This window comes from Acanthochromis polyacanthus, chromosome 5 (genome assembly GCF_021347895.1).
Source record: "Acanthochromis polyacanthus isolate Apoly-LR-REF ecotype Palm Island chromosome 5, KAUST_Apoly_ChrSc, whole genome shotgun sequence".
Taxonomy (NCBI): Eukaryota; Metazoa; Chordata; class Actinopteri; family Pomacentridae; genus Acanthochromis; species Acanthochromis polyacanthus.
Window position 1 is genome coordinate 42,402,843 of NC_067117.1, and position 19,473 is coordinate 42,422,315.

A 19,473-nucleotide genomic window follows, 5' to 3' on the forward strand; every position below is an offset into this window, starting at 1 on the left:
TCTTCCCCTGCCTGCCTCAGTTGCTAGGTTACCGCTGCCTCTTACTATACAGCCATTTCAGGCAGTTTCATCACCTCGTCACTGCTGGAGGTGGAGTCTCTCACTGCTCCACCGTGGAAGGAAATGACTCTTGTGTGTCTCAGTGACATCATTTCCTCCTGCTCCTCCTGCTCCTCCTCCTTCAGTCACTACTCCTTTACTGAAGTACACCTGACCTGTCAATAAACTGATAGCATGATTTCTATCACCACTGACATACAAGAGCACAAATTAAATGTAGAAGTAATTGTTGATAGAAGCAGTCACACTGTTGTTATCTTCGTTCTATTATTAATATACTACTAGTAGTAGTATTCATGTTTTTGTTTTGTTCTCTTCTGTTGTTCTTCTGTGTAATATTGTGAATCTAACTGATTGTTTGTTATGCTGTTAAATAACGTTATTGTTGGTCTGAATTTATTTATTATTGATATTTTTATTAATATTGTTATGATTATTCTTGTATTTATTGGTAAGAGTAATAGTAGTTGTAATCAGCAATGATTTGTCTACATTTGTACTTTTAATACTGAGGAAAATCTCACAAAGTATAAAACTACAGAAATGAAACTTAATGGATGTTCTATTGTGCTTCTAATACTCTGTACCAACAGCGCCACCTTGTGGTTAGTCTCCAGTGTTTGGCTGAGGTGGGTGTGGTTGGGCTGCTATGAGGAGGCTGCTACATAGAAGTATAATTCTGGTTTTATGTCAGGTTGAACTCGGTTGTATTCACATTTTAGCTTGTTGAAATTTGAGTTTATTTTCGAATGAGGAATGTTCAGAATCACAAATATCTCCAGTACTGTGAACTATGAAGAAATGAGAACTGGCAGAGAGCAGACCTGGGCTGAAACGGGTCACATGGTCCAAACGTGATGCAATAGCACCAAAGAGTGGCCGATTACAAACCAGCAATGCTGAAAGTTTCCACATGCTTCTTCTCTTGCATGCTTCCAGAGATCAGTTGATCGGCTGGTTGAATCTGAGACTGATCTGACTGATCAGCCTGTTCAGGTTGCTGTACGTGGGACGCTCCATATCCAGGTTTCTACGACAGATAGCATAGATGTCCTCGTGCTCCAGGGTGGTGTGGGTAAGCTGCCACAGCTGCAGCAGCAACACACTCTGCTGTGGAAACTGTCAGCATTTAACCTGCGTCTTCCCCAGGAAGTGCTCTCTGATTTAGTGAAAGAATCTTCTTTTTTGATAGAAACAGTTGAAATGCAGTCACATTAATAAGTCCTATGGTGTTCCTACAACTCAGAACTTAGATGGAGTAATGTGGCACCAGATCAAACTCAGTAAGATCTGATTACGACTAATTCATAAAGCTGTCCAGTATTTGTGTAAATAATAATAATAATAATAATAATAATAATAATACATTTTGTTTCAAGCGCCATTCAAGGAACTCAAGGACACTTTACAAAGAAATAAAAACCAACCTGGATTTTTTTACTACATTGCATTCACACTGCAGTGTTTTTTAAACAATGAATACAGTTAACTCAATTGCAAAAAACCCAACAAACTCGCTAACCTCTGACAGTTTGTTTATGAACAGGGATGGTCATTAGGTACAGTGTCTCACTCTCAAACTGTGAGTAGGGAAGGAAAGTGTGTAAGTAAAGCAGCTATTTCCATCAAAGTGCTTGTTCAGACTGTTAGTTTAGACCATGTGGCTTTGTCTTGTTTTCCCCAACCTCCCATGCCTCCCATTTGTTCGTTGGTTCATTTTTCTTGATGCAAGATCAGTCAACATGATAGAGAAATCCCAGTTATATTGACTCTGCTATAGAGCAAGTTTAGGAGTTTGAAAAAGCCGCTTAGAGATCTGGTCTGCAGCAGTTTTTAGGCGACTGATTTGGTCAAACTAATGTCAGCAGAAATCCCAGCATTGACCAATGTGGTTGGCTTCACCCGTTTGTAGTGTTTTGGCTGATCGGTGTAGATTCCTGTTCTGGCACATGTCATGACGGATACACGAACGCTGCATCTGTTCCCACAAACAGCACAGTGTGGTGTATCAGGAACATTAAAGCTGAATGTTTCCATTTTAAATGTTTATAATAAATGCACTCAGTTTGTTCCATTATTCACATTTGAAGAGTTGGGAAGTGCATAACCTCAAATCACCATTTTTCATCCTTTACAGCTGCATGAACTGAGCCTGTGTGATTCAGAAAATGAAGCTAATTTGGACAGAATATGTGGGGCTTTGAAAAGTCAACAAAACTCCTCATTGTAATGCAGTTTGAAGGTCATGTTCAGTAAAACAGATCTGCACTTTTGAAGGAAGCATTTCAATGCAATAAGTTATAGTAGTTATAAGTTAATGATGAATTGTATTTGAAAGGTTTAGATTTTTGAATCAGAAAAATGCTGAGTATTTTCAGTTGGTAGTGTCTTTCTCCACCTCGTCTGCTGGTGTTCCCCGCTTGCTTCTGAGATGTTCATGTGAAGGTGTTCACGTCTCAAAGGAAAACCCAAAAGTTTTAACTCGTCTTTTCAGAGTTCCAGAGCATCCTAGTAAAATTCCTGTGCATCTTATTTATATGTGAAGTCTGTGGTGTTTCCAACCATGTTTCCTCTTCTTACAAGAATACAGATTTAGACCTTAGCATCATGCTAACCAGCAGTGACATGACTATCCATCAGCTCCCTCCTTACTGTCTTCTCTCTCTGCCACCTTCATCCACCCCTGAGAGCTCCGCTGGCCTTGGCTCTGTCCTGTAGTGGTTGAAAGTAGGTACAGTGTTCATGTTTTCTCTCCTACGCTGTCGCCCGTTTTGTCTGCAAAGGATGCACGATTCTGTCCGTTATGTGTAATACTGCATGTCTGCATGTCCCAGGATTCATCCATTCATCATCCTAGTCTGGTACTGTTTGGGTTGTTCAGTTATTGACTGCATGTTAACTTGGTTGTCCAAATGTACACACTGCAGTGTTGTTATTGTGTCTTAATGCCATCTGTATAAACCTTACAGTGTTTTAGTGTTCCATGGTACATAAGAGGTGAGGACATTTAGGAATATTGTGATTTGTAAGAGACTCTCTGAGTGGACCTTCAGCACACTGTCAATCAAAGGATTATCCATGGAAAAGATTCACAGATACAGTCCAAGCTGGAGTCTTGAATAATCTATAAACTGCATGAGAAGATCAATCTGCTGAATCTGATGGGATGATGAGTATGACATGCACTGACTGATCTACCTGTCTGTCTGGCTTCTTTCTTACCTTGCAGGTGTGGTTGGAGGCGGAGGAGGAGGAGGAGGACTGTGAGGACGGGGAGCTGAAGGGTCCTGTGGTGTTTTGTATGCAGGCAGAGCATGCAGGGACCAGGACGTATTACTTCAGCACCGACAGCCATGAGGAGCAAGAGGAGTGGATCAGAGCCATGAGCGAGGCTGCAGAGGTCAACACCCAGCCAGCACACAGGTACACAACACACACACTCAGAGGTACACAGCACACACCCAGAGGTACACAACACACACACAGAGGTACACAACACACACCCAGCCAGCACACAGGTACAGAACACACACACACAGAGGTACACAACACACACCCAGAGGTACACAACACACACACACAGAGGTACACAACACACACACAGAGGTACACAACACACACCCAGCCAGCACACAGGTACAGAACACACACACACAGAGGTACACAACACACACCCAGAGGTACACAACACACACACACAGAGGTACACAACACACACACAGAGGTACACAACACACACCCAGAGGTACACAAAACACACAGGTACACAACACACACACACAGAGGTACACAACACACACCCAGTCAGCACACAGGTACAGAACACACACACACAGAGGTACACAACACACACCCAGAGGTACACAACACACACAGGTACACAACACACACACACAGAGGTAGAGAAAACACACACAGGTACACAACACACACACACAGAGGTAGAGAAAACACACACAGGTACACAACACACACCCAGAGTGTGCTGGACTCATTGATTTAGCTGATGTATTAGTTGATGTGTTGAGGGATTTCATTTATTCGACTTTGATGCCATCTAGTGGTGCTATCTGAAATGACATTGTGTTGTATTTTTACACAATTTTAACATCTTTCATTCATCATGTTAGCCTAGCCACGCTATCCCCATGTTTCTGACGGCACAAGGGTCTAGGGAAGCTCGACAGGGAGGGAGGCGGGCTAAAAGGTTGTCTATCAAATCCCTCTGCAGCAATTGGGTAGGTATACAACCAATCAGTGCAACGAATAGGCTGATGGAGTTCCGAGAGCACCGGTGGATTGTGGCTAAGTCCCATTAGCTTCCCAACCAGCGGAGCCGCGGAGCCAACTGGTATATTAAGGATTTGCCATATCCCGTCGGCATAAGTCCAAATACGTCTTTCTTCTCAATGAAACACTTCAGTGCCGTCCTTTGTTTATCTTTCAAGTTGAATTTTAGCTTCAAATCTTTAAGGGCTGTGGCCAAAGCCGAGTCGAAAGATAACTGTTTATTGTGCGCCGGTTGTTTCTGTCAGAATCGTCACGCCTCTGTCGTCACTTCGTTACGCCCGCCTTCTGACTCTACACTTCATGGTGATTGGTCCGGCCAGTTTTAGGAGAATCCAGAGCCTTAGAGATAGTAAGAGTTGCAACACTCATGCTCTGGCAGCGGGGCGGTCACGTGGTTCATGTAAGCCTGAATAGTTCCAAACAGGCAGCACTGTCATTTCCTTCTATGGGACTGAGAGCGGCGATTTCACGATAAAAAAGGAATAAAATCACACCTCCAAGTACTTGTTTGATTATTAATTCATTGGAGTATGTATGTAAATGTCAGTTTTACATTTTGAGCCGTAAGGTGACATATTAAAGACACTTTTGGGGTTTTGGAGGTAATGTTTCACATTCGTGTTAGCATGGAAAATCGACTTTTACACAGAAATGTAACATGATTGAAGATGTTAATTTTTGCCCAGCTGGATTATTGTATTTCCAGACAATGTCTATATTTCTCTGATTCACTTACCTGTAGTCTGGGATTTATTGAAAAGCAGAGTAACAACAGTCCATTCAGCAGATAGTGTCCAGCCACTTCTGATGAGGCAGGAGTTGACTCACTATAACCATTTTAAGACATACACAAAATATATATTCAAGAATAACAACTCATTATGCTTTGATGAATGAAATAGTATGTTTTATTGACCATGGGAGAAACAATGAGGGTCTTCGTGTCTTCAGTGAGGGCTCTCGGGATACTGGCAGACAGATAGATACGATAGATATTAATAAATATATTTGTTAAATACTTACAAGTATAAGTTTATGCATTATAAAGGGTCTCATATAAAGGACGTAGTCTTGACCATTAAAAAGAGGTAGCGATGTAGCTAGGTAGCTTTCAAAGAAGAGCTAACAAGCACATGGCGATGCCTGAAAGTCGGTCATCTGCTAATATTCACAAATACACATAAATGTATGCACCACAAAGGGCTTCTGATATAATATAAAGACGTTAAAATTAAAAAGAGGTAGCGACTCATCAACAATTAATCCGTCAATATATCCCTGGAGATAACTTCACAGCTAACAGCAGAGTCGAGCTAAAAAAAGTAGCAGAAATTCGGTCGTCTACCAAGATAAAAAATGTATATAATTGCACTGCGCAAATACAAATAAAGCTCAGCATATGCATCATAAAGAGCCTCTGATAAAATATAGGCAGTTGACAATTCAAAAGAGGTAGGCATTTCATCAACTTACCTCCACATATACTCAACAACCTGCAGTGCAAATGAACGGTGGCTATCACTGTCGAAGCGGTGCTTGGAACTAAACAAGCCTCCACAACCCGGAAGTAGACCGGAAGAAAGCGTACAACGGCACCCTATGGGAGTGTCGCAACTCTTACTATCTCTAGGGCTCTGGGAGAATCCAGCCTCGAGCCTTATGGAGGGTAACTAGACCCACCCTGGCAGAGAATTAAATTCGTTGCCGTGGGCTGTCTAGCGCGGCTAGGCTATCATCATGTATCTATTTGATAAAGAATTGACATTTCTTCTCCAGTTTTAAAACTGAAATAATTATTAGCCCCTAATTTATTCTAAGCCCTAGCTGCTCCTACAGATGAGCCTTTAGGGGTTTGTTCCAGGCGTTGATCACTGAGGAGCAGTCTGATTTATGTTTGTTTATTCATTTGGATCCCCATTAGCGACAGCATAAGCTGCAGCTATTCTTCCTGGGGTCCTAAAAAATTACAATGGCATACAATTCTAAAAATACAATCACTCAATTAATCAAACAATAAAATATTTCACATTTAAATCAATCAATTAATCAATCAGACAATAAAATATTTCACATTTAAATCATACTGTAGTTTAAATAAACAAGTGTCATCATAAAATGACACTGAAAATTACAATAGCAAACAACAGTTCTTCGTTCAGACATGTATTTCAACAGAGCTGGTGATTATATTGCAGAAAGAAACTCTTTCAGTGCACTTTCGAATTTTAAATCATTTTCAATTGATGTAATCTCTTTGGGAAGTAAATTCCATTCTTTCATGCCTCTCCAAGCAAAGGTTCTTTTTATATAGTTGTTTAATATTTTAGGTAAAGTAAATTTGTTTGCAAAGGCATGTCTGGTTGGATAGGAGTGTATGTCAGAGCTTAACATTAGTTTTTGATAAAGTGTCAGAGGAGTTTTTGTTAGAAAAACCTTCCTACACAAACACAGTATAGAATATTTAAGTCTGTCCTGAACCGTTAGCCAGTTTAATTTTCGATGCATACTTTGAATGCTAGTATAATAATTACAGTGCAGCACAAAACGTGCTGCTCTATTTTGTATAATTTGCAAATTTTTAATATTATCTTTGGTGCCATTAGACCATACAGTTGGACAATAATCGAGGTTTGACAATATTAAAGCCTGCACAATCACTTTTTTTATTTTGGTTGTCAAGAAATATCCATATCTTCTGATCATAGAAATCACTCTTCCCATTTTGGCACACGTTGTCTGTATGTGTTTTGACCAAGATAATTTATTGTCAATTGTTATCCCTAAAAGCTTTGTTTCATTAACTTGCTTAATTACAGTATCTTTTATTTTAATATTTAATAGAGGATTTTGATTAAGATTGACTAGAACCTATAATAATACGAACTGTTTTGGATATATTCAGAACCAGTTTGTTGTGGATAATCCATTCAAAAGCTGTATTTAACTCTGCCTGTAGGACACTGTTTAATTCTTCCTTAGTTGATGCTGATGTGTATATTGTTGTATCATCTGCATACATAACACTCTTGGCCTTAGACAAAGCTAGGGATAAATCGTTGGTATAGATACTATACAACAAAGGACCAAGGCTGCTTCCCTGTGGTACTCCACATGCCAGTTTTAAAAAATCTGAGTAACAACCATTGAAGAAAACAGCCTGACTTCTATCTGTTAGGTAGTTGTTGAACCATGTGGTTGCAGTATCATCAAAACCATAGGCCTCCAATTTCTCAATTAAAATTTTATGGTCTAGTGTATCAAAAGCAGCTGAGAAATCTAGCATTATACTGCCAACTAACTTCCTCTCCTCAATGCTTGTCAGCCAGTCGTCTGTCATAACAGTCAGAGCTGTAGCAGTTGAATGCACTTTTCTATAGGCATGCTGATTAGGAACTAACAATCCAAAAGTACTAAAATAGCTTTTTACTTGTTTGTATACAATATTTTCCATGATTTTACTAATTGCTGTCAGTAAACTTATTGGCCGGCTATTTTTGCCGGATAAAGGTTTCTTTCGATCTTTTAATATTGGAATTATTTTGGATTTTTTCCACTCTTGTGGGCAAATTCCAGTAGTGAAGCTTAGATTTATAATGTGAGTGATAGCAGGCGCTACTAGATCAGCTGTCATCTTCAAGAAATTAGCGTTCATTTCATCAACACCAGGTGGTTTAATTCTAATACTCAGAATCATTTTTTCAACTTCATTCACCGTTACTTTTTGAAATTTAAAAGTGCAATTTTTGTCCTTCATTATTTCGTTTTGAATGTTTAGGTGCGATGAAAAATTAGCATTTGGCATTGCTTCTCTACGTGCATTTACTTTATCAGTAAAATTATTATTAAAATAATTTGCTATACTCACTGCATTCGTTAGAAATTTACCATCAACTTCAATGAAAGTGGGATTAGACTTTTTCTTTCTTCCAGTTAAATCATTTATCGTATTCCACATTTTTCTGTAATCATTCTTATTATTTTCAATTTCTTTCTCATAATACAATTTCTTTTTTGTCCTGTTGAGTTTAGTAACATAGTTTCGTAGTCTTCGGTACATGTTCCAATCTTCTAAGTTACCAGTTAATAAGGCTGTTTCTTTAGCTTGTTTTCTTTGTTTCATGAGTTGCTTCAAATCCTATCCAACCAAGGTGCATTAATATTTTTTACTGTGAACCTTTTTAGGGGTGCATGTTTATTTACTACATGCATAAATTTCTTGTTAAATTTACTAAGTGCATCGTTCAAATTTTTTTCTGCAAATACATTAGACCAACTTAGATTTTTAATATCCCTCTTAAACACATCCGGATCAAAAGTTTTAAAAGATCTTCTGTAAACGATTTGAGGTCCCACCTTGTTCATTTTAGTTTTTCTAACTGTGATAACTAAATTATGATCACTAAAAGATACTGAAAGTGAAGTAGTATTATAGCATAGTTCTGGAACATTGGTAAAAATGTGGTCTATACAAGTTGATGGTACCATCATTTCTCGAGAAAATTCTTGTTGGTACTTTAACTAATTGTACAAGACCATTTGCAGTCGTAGTATCACATAATTTTACTCTCATTGAACAGCTTTTGGACATCCAATCAGTATTTAAATCTCCCATGAAAAATATTTCAGACCCAAAAGTGCTACAGTAAGTCAACATCTCAGTTATCTGAGTCAAATATTTACAATCTGCACTTGAAGGACGAGAACAGCATCCAGCCAATAGAGGTTTTGCATGCGCTAAATGCAGTTGTATCCATATGACCTCAACATCGTTCCTCATCAGGTCATCCCTGATTCTCACAGGTATATGATTTTGAACATAGAAAGCCACACCACCGCCATATTTATTTCTATCCCGTCTAAAAATGTTGTATCCTTGGATATTCAGTTCATTATCATCATATGTATCATCTAATTTAGTTTCAGAAATAGCAAGTGCATTTAGACTCTGGGACTGTAAAATGTTTGCAATTTCTATTAATTTATTCTTAAGGCTATTTATATTAATATGTCCAATTTTAAAACCTTTAGCCATCATTGAGAATTTCTAAACATTGACAGCGTTGAGTGATTTTTAGGGATGGTACTGCGGGGATATGTGACTAATTTATCATAACGTAGAAAAGCTGTCACCTTTTTCACGAGCTTCTTTCAATTTTGGTAGTAATTCCCTTCTCTTCCTCTTTACCTCATCTGTGCAGTCTTCATTGATGTGGATCTTTGTTCCTTTAAGATTTCTTGCTCTTTGTAAGACTGCTCCTCTGTCTTTGTTTCTAAGAAATTTAACCATAATTGATCTGGGTCTTTGATCATTTTCTGATGGCTTTCCCAATCTGTGTGCCACTTCTAGTTCGATATCTCTTGGAATGAGCAATTTCTCTGTAAAGATTGTTTTGACTTTTTTCTCTGCCTCAACCCAGGTTTCTCCTGGTGATTCAGGTACTCCATCAATTACTAAAATGTTTTTTCTAGTTTGAACCTCCAGGTACTCCAGTTTGTCAGAGACAACTAATAAACTGTCACAGACATTTGACAAGTCTGACTGTAAGGAATCACTGTAGTTGATTTGTTTTTCAATTTTTGATTTGATGTCATCAACGTCATTTTGTGTGAAGCTTAGGCTTGATTTTACTTCTTGTAGTTCTTTACTTAGCGTATCTATTCTTGTATTTGTGGTCTCAATAATGACTTTCACAAATCCTTTAAAATTCTCCTGTTGTTGTTGTAATAAAGTAGTGAACTTTTCTTTCTGTTGCCTTAGAAGTTCATTTACCTGGACAATAGATACATCATCTTCCTCCGATTTTTGTTCTGGCCCTTTTTTAGGCATTTTGTCTTATTTTTGTGGAGAACTTTACAACTTGTGCCAATAAGCTCCACAAACAATCTTTATAGACAATTCCAGATGAGACTCGGCAGCCTGATGGTGTAGAAGCCTCCGGGTGAAGCTAGACAGCCTGATTTATGTTTTTAAAGAGAACTGAATATATTTTTGTTCCTGTAATCTTTATTTGAAAAGAATACTCCAAACAAATAAAGTGCCTTTTTATGCTCTGCCATTCTTTTTTCTTTTCCTTGAATTTCACAGAACAAACGTGGACACCACAGCTGATCTCACCATGGTGACCAAGGCTCCAGACTCACGGACACAACAGCATCCACACCCACGAAACCACAACGACACCGACAGCGACCTGTCCCCCCATCCTAAGACCAACGGGGTCGACAGTCTGGAAACACCTCCTCTCTCCACCACTTGCTCTGATCCAGAGGGAAACACGAATGATGGACGAGAAAGAGAAGCAGGAAGTGGAGACGGAGTGGGAGGTCCTGGTCCTGACCGCGCCTCTCATCCAAATGGTTGGAGCAGCTCCGGCCCTCCAAACACTGTGCCCCACAACAGCAACAGCAAACCCCCTCCACCCAGGAATCACAGTGGACACCGAGCCACTCAGGGACACCCAGAGGCAGGAGTTACCTCTTCACAGAACCACAGGGATCAGCAGGAGAATGTAGTGCTGAGGAGGGGCTTTGTGCCGAGGACCGCCCCAGAGAAGGTGGCCCAGCGGAAGAGCTCCATGGCCCAGTTACAGCAGTGGGTCAACCAGCGGCGAGGGATGGCCTCTCAGGAGGACATCAACAGGTACATGAGTGGAGAAGAAAGGAAATACAATAGCTGTCTGTCTCTAGACGGCTTTCTTCTGTTCTTCTTTGCACTGAGTGTCAAACTCCTGTGGTCATGGTCAGACTGAACACTGATGCTGCTCCTGAACTATAAATCATTTACCGTCGTTTTACACTGACACAGGGATCATTTCACTACATGCAAGTCTTCTTCCACTTGCATTATCCTTAATCCTCATCAGGGTCATGGGGGTGGAGTCTGTCCCAGCTGACTTAGAGTGAAGGTAGGAGACACCTGGACAGGTAACAGTCTGTCACAGGGCTACACATGGAGACAAACAATCACACTCACTCTCACACCTACGGACTTTTTAGAGACTAATTTAGAGATGCCAGGTCCAGACCAGGACACGAACAACCCACTGAGCACCCACTGCATTATTATTATTATTATAAGTCATTGTGGCATTCATTTTCTTTGGACATCTCCTTTTTTCAGATAAAAATGTATTTGTGCTACCATACTAGTTCTAGAGAGGCTACAACTGATTCCGTTTCTAGACAGTTGTTCATGTTGTTCATGTCCAGAACAGACTCATGGTTTACTGCTTTGATGCACATGGACAGGATGAATCCACCCAGTTTTATAGAACTTTCACATGGTACTACTTAACAATCCCGACCTGAATGTTGTGTTTGTGCATCAAACATCCTCCTGTCATCCAACAGCAGCTCTCAGCTCTTTAACTGGTATTCCATGTCTAAGCTTCTTACGCCTTCAGGTTACCCTCAGAAATTTACCTTATGGTATATTTCCGTTATGTGTTATCAGACATTGGGCCCCCTGAACAAAGTTTGAAGTTTAGTCTTTGCCTTAGCCTCGTCTTTTTTTTTTTAAAAGAAGCAAATCCAGATAAGTCTGTCCTTCTGTTTTCATGCTTGACAGGGTGTTTTTCTGTGTTTTCCAGCCCATCTCGTTACTACCCAGTAAACCGTGGGGTCTTGGCTGACTACTATGGCTACTCTGGTGGCCCCCAGTATGTGGACGAGTACCCTCTGTACCCACCAGGGGTCCGACCAGACAGCATCTGCTCTGTGTCTGCTGTGGGGGGGTACGACCGACGCTGGACAGTTGAGGAAAAGCGGCGCTCTCTGAGGGATGGTTTCCATTCCCTGTATGGACCACAGGTTCCCCATGACCCCTGGGGCTCACAATACTACGGTGGAATGGAAACGTCCATGCGGCGCCTGTCCATCCAGCCCCGCTCCAGGTCTGTGCCCAGGTCACCGTCCTCGTCATCGGGGGGCCCTACTCACCGGTGCCACCCAACTTTGCCTCTCCGGCTCGATCGCCATCAGCTCGCTTTGACCGGTTTCCAGGGAGGATGAGGGAAGACGTGATCTATGCCGACCCGTCTGTCTACGGCCTGAGACGATCCCTCAGTTCACCAAAGGTGAAACAATCAGTGTGTGTTCATTTTTATATGTAGAAGGTAACTGACTCCACAGTCTGACACCTTTCTGTCCTGAAATCCTAAACTCTATGACAACTTATGGGATAGCTTAACTTCATGGGAAAGGCTTCCTGAAAATGACACAGAAGATGTAGATGTTAGGGTCACTGCATCTCAGATCAGCACACTTACAGCATTTCTGCTTGACCATCTCTGATTTACCTGAAAAACAGACATTCATGAAGATATTTGTAAAAAGTTTAGATTGGTATATCAGATGCTGGCCTGTCAGCCCACTTTCTGCATGTTTTTATTCATTAACATCTGAGTCTATGTTTGGGTGACACGTCTTAGAACCAACTGAAAATAGTAGATAAAAAATACTTAGTCCCTAAAATGAAAATGAACTTTTACAGCTGATTGAGCAGGTATGACAGGCTGTACCACAAATGAAAAATGTTGCTGAATGACTGAATCCCAAATGGAAAGTTTTGCATTTTTTGGTACAACTTGTCATATCTGCTCAATCAATTCTGAATGTAGCAAAAAATAACTTAGTTTGTGTCTTCTGAGAAGGAATGCTTTCAAATATCAAGCATTGTGTAGCTGCTGTTGTGCTGATGTGACCCCAAATGATTCAGAAAATGTCACTGGTTGATTCTACATCACATTTATTTTGGTCAGTGTGTTCAAAGGTGGGAGCTGTCATGATGGCTTTATTTCTGTGTTTTTTTAACTCATCTATAATTGCAGATTATTTTAACTAGTCCAGTATTGTACACACATTCTGAATCACTGACATGATGAGAAATAACAAGGAAAACTGTGATGAAAGTGGGATGATGAGCAATTTCTTAAAAAAAAGACAAACAATGTAAAATGTCACTGTTCACCACTTTAATATTCATAGTTTTTGATCAAAAGTCTGAGGGTACAACAGATGGTTGTGCAGAATTCATCTGAAGGTTTAAGATGGAGAAAAGCAGATCTTAGATATGTTACTGAGGATTAGAATGACGGCTCAAAATCAAAACAGAAATGAAAAAATCACTCATTTTTAAGCACGTTTGATAAAAAGTATGGCCTTAATACCCTGTCAATAGCCTTTAGTATAAAAAGATTGAACAGGGATGAACGAGAGATGAGAGATTAGTTGTGTTTTATTATCCTTAAACCATTTTTGTCTGACTCCACTCTCACGAGTCTCATTCATTCTTTCTTCCTCCTTCTTCCATCTGTCCCTTCCTCCTTCACTTCCTACTTTCCCTTCTCTGTTCAGTATGACTTCCCTGGTGATAGAAGATCCTTAAGCCAAGGATTATACCACCACAACTACCCCGTATCCCCCTCTATCCGCAGTAGAATGGTATGTACTACTGGATATCACAGTTTTTAGGTTGCAGGGCTTCATCAGTGGGATGTGTAGCGTTGCTTTGCAGCTACAGTCACTTCCAGGGTTTCTTTTGCCCCTCTGCAGTCTATCTGCCCTAACCCTGCACATGTCACTCTGCATCTTGATGTTTTTTCCAGACTTTTCTTTCTTCTACTCCACTGTGCTGTTTTGTCACTAACACTGCATGAATGTGTGGTCATCATGTAAGAGAACAAGGACTTCATGAGTTCACTGAAAAAAACAGTCCTATGAAGTGAAACAGAACAGGAGACTGGAAAACAATTTATGACAGACAAACTGTGCCAGCAAACTCCATCATTTATTTACTATAACATTTAAATCCATGACAGGACAGAGTAGAGCCCTGATCAGATGATTCAGGATGCATTCAGATGAGACCGGCCCAGCTTGTTGGATGTGAACTTGAATGCATCGTCCCAACCATGAAGCACACAGGTGGCAGTGTGAGGATGTTTAGTTTTTTTCTCACCTGTTTGATCTGAATGTATTCTGACTGGACGGCTAGTTTTACTGTTTTGCATTATTTATGCAACTAAAGCAGTAAAACTGCTTCCACAGTTACTACCTAATAGTTATTAATATTAATTATTGCTTTAGTGCCAGCAGTAGCTCTAACAGACGGTGTATTAATGTTGATAATATATCATTTAGTCATGAATAGTTACAGCTTGTCCACAGTCAGTTCAGTTTATTTCAGTTTTATTTCTGCAGCACCAATTCACACAATAAGGTGAAAACCTTACAAAGTTTAGACATAGAAACACAACAAATGTGAAGTTCCCTCTTTACTGAAAAGGACAACAAAAATGTGAGGCAGATCCGGCTCAGGAAAGGCAGACATCTACCTCAGCTGGTGGGGGTGGTGGAGCAGGAGAGCAGCTGGAGAACAGACTAACAACACATAGAAGAACAGCAGAGGAGGTCAGTGAGTGCAGATCAGAGACATGTAGCTCCAGACAGGATTAAGCACAAAAGACCAAGAGAGAAGTCAGGTGTTGCCCTATCTAGAACATCACATGAAGTGACTGAGACCGATGAAGGCCTGGATCAAGCTAGCGAGGAACAACAGTGAAAGCAGCAGAGCAGGAGTGACCATGGCTGAAGCTGCAGTGTGATTGGCAGATTGGTTGTGCTGCTTTGCTTTGCTGCTGTCTTCTCTGAAAGTCTTCTCTTTGTACAGTATGTGTCTGTGTCATTTCCATGTTTGTCCACACTGCTGCTGCTTGGCTTAGGAGGACATATTAGACCTTCAGCTCCAGCGCAACCTGGATTACCTAGACCAACAGGTAGGAGGACTGCACACTGTGGTGTTTGTCCTGACACGATGTACATGAGCTGTATTACTCAGAGGAGAAACAGTCAGTCTGACCTGTCTGCTGCTTTGGTCTCCCAACAAAATCTCTGAATGCTTTCCCTTCTCATTATTTAGTCCTGCTGCCGGAAGAGAAAAGCGTTCCGGCAAGAACGGAGACAGAGCATCACTTACACTCAGTGCACTTATGCAGTTTATTGAGGACTGCTATGAAAGAAGAGAAGAGTAATTGTAGTTTGTAATAAGTTGGTCCCAGTATGCCAAAGATTAAAACAGACTGCACCATGACTGTTTAGAAACATGCTTCAGTCTGTGTTTGTATGTCAGAGGAGATAATGAGCCCAAACAATCCTCAGACTGTCTCACTGAACCGTAACTCTTCAGTATTTATAGGGAAATAAGACTGAGTAAACCACTCATTGCTGATATGACAGGAAGCTCTTTAGAACATTGTAAAAATCATGCTGGGATGTTGTAGCTGCTGGAGTCCATGCAGCTCCAGCACATGCTGCCATTCACACAAAAGAAGCAAAGTTTCACTTAAATAGTTCAGTAAGTTCATTACAATAATACAAAACTAATACAAAACGACACGTTTTCAAAAGTGATTTCAAAATTGTGAATCTATGCAGAAAACGTGGCGACCTGCTGAAGGTTGGGTTCATTCCCACTGTTACTGAAGGTGGAGTAGTGAATGAAGGATGAAGCTTTGCCTTGACTTTGCCTCTCAGGAAGCGTTTCTACCTCTTCTGGGTTGCAAATAAATCCTTCCCAGCATCCTCTGTTATCTCTTTGGCATTTGCTGTGGATGCAGCTTTCAAAGTGTCTTTCCACTTCAATAAACAAACAAATGGATTAAAGGTAGTTTACTGCAGACGTAATGAAATTAGGCCATTTTTAATCATAGCATCATGTAATGTATTGTTATATACCAGAAACAAACGTGCTATCTGAAATTTCTCTGCAGTTATTTATGCAGTTAAACTTGTAAATGTCATTTAATGAAATAATCAGTGAACAGAGAAAATACACACACATGAGCTAACTCTGCTTAGACTCAGACGGATATGAGTCACCGTGATGACTCATAAAGTGGTGTGGTATTATGTGAGGAAAGCTCTGCAGGATGTTGATTCAGTGTGTTCATTCACCAGAATCCTGCTCTTGGCAGAATGTTTGAACTGTTGTGTTTAAAGTTAAACTCTACATGTCTTTCTTTGCCGGTGGAACAGGTCAGATTAAACCCCCGGAGGCTGAAATGTCCAGAATATACCCCTCCAGACTAAAATACAGCCCATGTGCTAGTAGATTATATCAACCAAAGGAATTTTATCTTCATTCAAGCACAAATCAATGAAATAAGATCAAAACATTTTAGACAAAACACACTATGAGATACTGTGCTGATGGTTTATTTATGGAGCACAAATCAAACCAGTCTTAATGTAAGTGCAGTACAAAGGTGGTATAAATAGACATTATGCTGAAAGCAGTTAGACAGTAACAACTGAAATGTTGATCTTAAATAATGCTTTGATTTCAGCATAAGTTTATCTTAGTATGCAGTTCAGTTTTTCTTTTGATGGAAGCTTTTTACTAGTTATGATCTTTCATCATGATTTGCTTGCTGAGCATATCTCTTTGTAAAAAAAATAACTTAACAAGAGTTTAACATGCTTAATCTTCACAGATCATGTTAAACTTGGGCTGTGCTTTGGCTGGGGGTTAATCTGTCCCGTTATAATCAGAGTCTTGTGTTTAAATGTGGGATGAATGTAGTGAATGGTGTGTGGAACGGTGGATTGTTTTCCTCTCTTATGAAAGAACTGCTGATCTTTGAGGCTTTCTAACTGAATGTGGCTCAACTGTTTGATTCATGTTGATCATTTGTCCAATTTTATTTTCACAGGTGCCTCCCTTCCACGACGTCTACAGCAGAGAACTACATCCCACGCTGAAACTCAATGAGATTGAAACCAGTGTAGGAGACTTTTCATAGCTTCCCACGTTTCAAACACAGTGCATGGCCAAAAGAACAGCCCTGTCTGCATGCTTTAGCAGCTGCCAGCTTTCTACTTCTTCCCTGTCAGGGCCATAAAGGAATTATTTTGCCAGAAAACGTGTTTTGAGACATTTTTGCAAATTTATCAAAAATCTAAAACTACAATCTTCCAAGTATGAAAGTATTCAGATGCTTTGCTCTGGTCTGCTGCATCCTCTTCACTTTCATTTTCATTGAGATGTTTCTAGAACTTAATCCCACAATTCACACCATCTACTCTCTCTTAACCTCAGCAAGAAGTATAAACACATTGAGGCATAGCAAGGGTGAAGGTAGGGACAAGATCAATGAATAAAATCATTTCTGAAGCCTTGAGCATTCCCAGGAGGAGTGGTCTAAATAATTGTGAGATGGAATGAGCTTGGAAGGTCACCGGTCAAGCTGAGGAACCAGGAGGGCTTTAGCTAGGAACCTGACCAAGAACACTCCGGTCCTTCTAACAGCTTCAGGAGTCCTCTGGAGACATGAAAGAAGCAGATCTATGTAGAAAAACAATGGAGCCCACCAAGCTCATCCCCTGGCAGGGAGCTGAGGAAGCCAGATAACTGTGAAGACATGCTCTATAGTCCAGCAGCCTGAGACACGGGGTGACACTTTATCTTTTAGTTTGACAGAGAGAACAGGGCAAAGCAGCTGTAGAATCATTAACACTGTTGAGCTGTCAGCAAAAAGTCAGACTTCCACATGTTTCTCTTTTGCTCTCTACTGTTCAACAGATATTCATCTCTGATAATGCAAGTTTGTAAAATGCCTTCCTTTATTACAGTGTGTTAAAAAGTATTTATCCCCCTTGGAACGTTTCCTCTTTTATTGCTTTTCAGCATCACATCATAGTTAGAATGCTGCTCTCTATCTGAGAGTGAAAGAAGGAGGATGTTCCTGATTAAGATACTGTAATACTTTTGGCCTGATACTGTAAGCATTTACCCATATAGATATTTTATTGTAGGCCACTCTTTCCTTGTTTTCGGCTTCTTGTTTGGTTTCTGCAGAACACCAGAAATAATCACACATTGTCTCTTATGTGACACAGAAACTCTTGGGTCGATTGTGTGAGCAGAATCAAATTCTGAAAGATCACGAGACGGTTGTCCACAGACTGAGAATGGAAAAGGTACAGCATGATCCCCACCATCACGTAGCATGTGTTTAAGAAAAGCTCTGTGCTGTGAAGCTAGAAGCTGTGGTTTATACAAACGGTGATTCTTCAAACTTCTCCCAGCAGGAGGTTTTGTCTGGTCACCCAGCTAATAACGTCCATGTTAACGTTTATATTTGATGCCGAGACGTTTATGCAGAGTTTAGTTTCATTATATTGGCTGTTAAATCACAGTGCGCTCTTTGACAGCTGCACCTTGTTAAAGCCTATCTCTGGGTAAACGTATGGAAAGGATCTGAAACACAGAGTGGAGAGCTGAGATTCTTAACCTGCTGCTTTAGTTTAGGAAAAAAGTGTCAAAGCAAATTTGAATAAATTCTGTTTTGTTTGCCATGCTTGCTGTTCCAGGACAGCCTGGAGGAGGCGCTGGTGGCGACTCATCAGGAGATGGAGCTGTACCATAACCAGCCTCTGATCATAGAAAAGCTGCAGTTCAAGAAGGAAACTCAGCAGAACCAGCTCATTAACATCAGAGGAGAACTCTCCCAGGCCTCCAGTGTAAGGCTCTCCATCAGTTATCAGTCCGATCTGTGATCCAGTGTCATATGTTTGACACTGGAGAAGCTGCTCTTCCTCTGGCTTGTATTTCCATCATGTGTAATCTGGTTTTATCACTAGTATTGTTGGTGATTGATGATTGGTGAGTCGTGTCAAACAGCAACAGCACAATTACACAACCCGAGAAGTTTGGCACTAAGACATTAGCAGCAGATCCTTTAAGTTCTCTAAGTTTGAAGCTGGATTCACTGTGGATCAGAGCTGCTCCAGCACATCCTCCACCACCCTGTCTGTGGTTTCCACCCATCTGTAGGAACCCACTGCTCCTGACCAGCAGCATTTCAGACGCTGCAACCCACTTATCAGGCAGGGACTGGTCAGAGCTTGTTGCTAAGGAGTTCTGTTCCGGTAACATGACAGACATGATATGCATTTAGGTGGTGGTAATGGTTTAGCTCCAGAGTCCATGCTGGGGGATTCTGTTGTAAACCCATCCACCAAACGGTAGCACATCTCCAGATCTACCATCAAATACTATAGCCTATGACCAGTTGTAAGAAAAGGTCATTTGAAACGGTATTTGCCCTCCAAAGCCCAGAAGTA

General features: G+C 40.5%; 1 protein-coding gene across 1 annotated transcript in view; it reads left to right on the forward strand.

Annotated features, from left to right (window-relative positions):
* The window catches only part of plekha6 (pleckstrin homology domain containing, family A member 6), a 100,749-nt gene that overhangs the window by 65,301 nt on the left and 15,975 nt on the right, over window positions 1-19,473 (forward strand). The window contains 9 exon segments of the mRNA XM_051947998.1: window positions 3,290-3,483; window positions 10,436-10,990; window positions 11,940-12,267; window positions 12,270-12,425; window positions 13,705-13,791; window positions 15,072-15,125; window positions 17,061-17,132; window positions 18,247-18,327; window positions 18,721-18,870. Coding sequence (XP_051803958.1) covers window positions 3,290-3,483; window positions 10,436-10,990; window positions 11,940-12,267; window positions 12,270-12,425; window positions 13,705-13,791; window positions 15,072-15,125; window positions 17,061-17,132; window positions 18,247-18,327; window positions 18,721-18,870 — 1,677 coding nt within the window.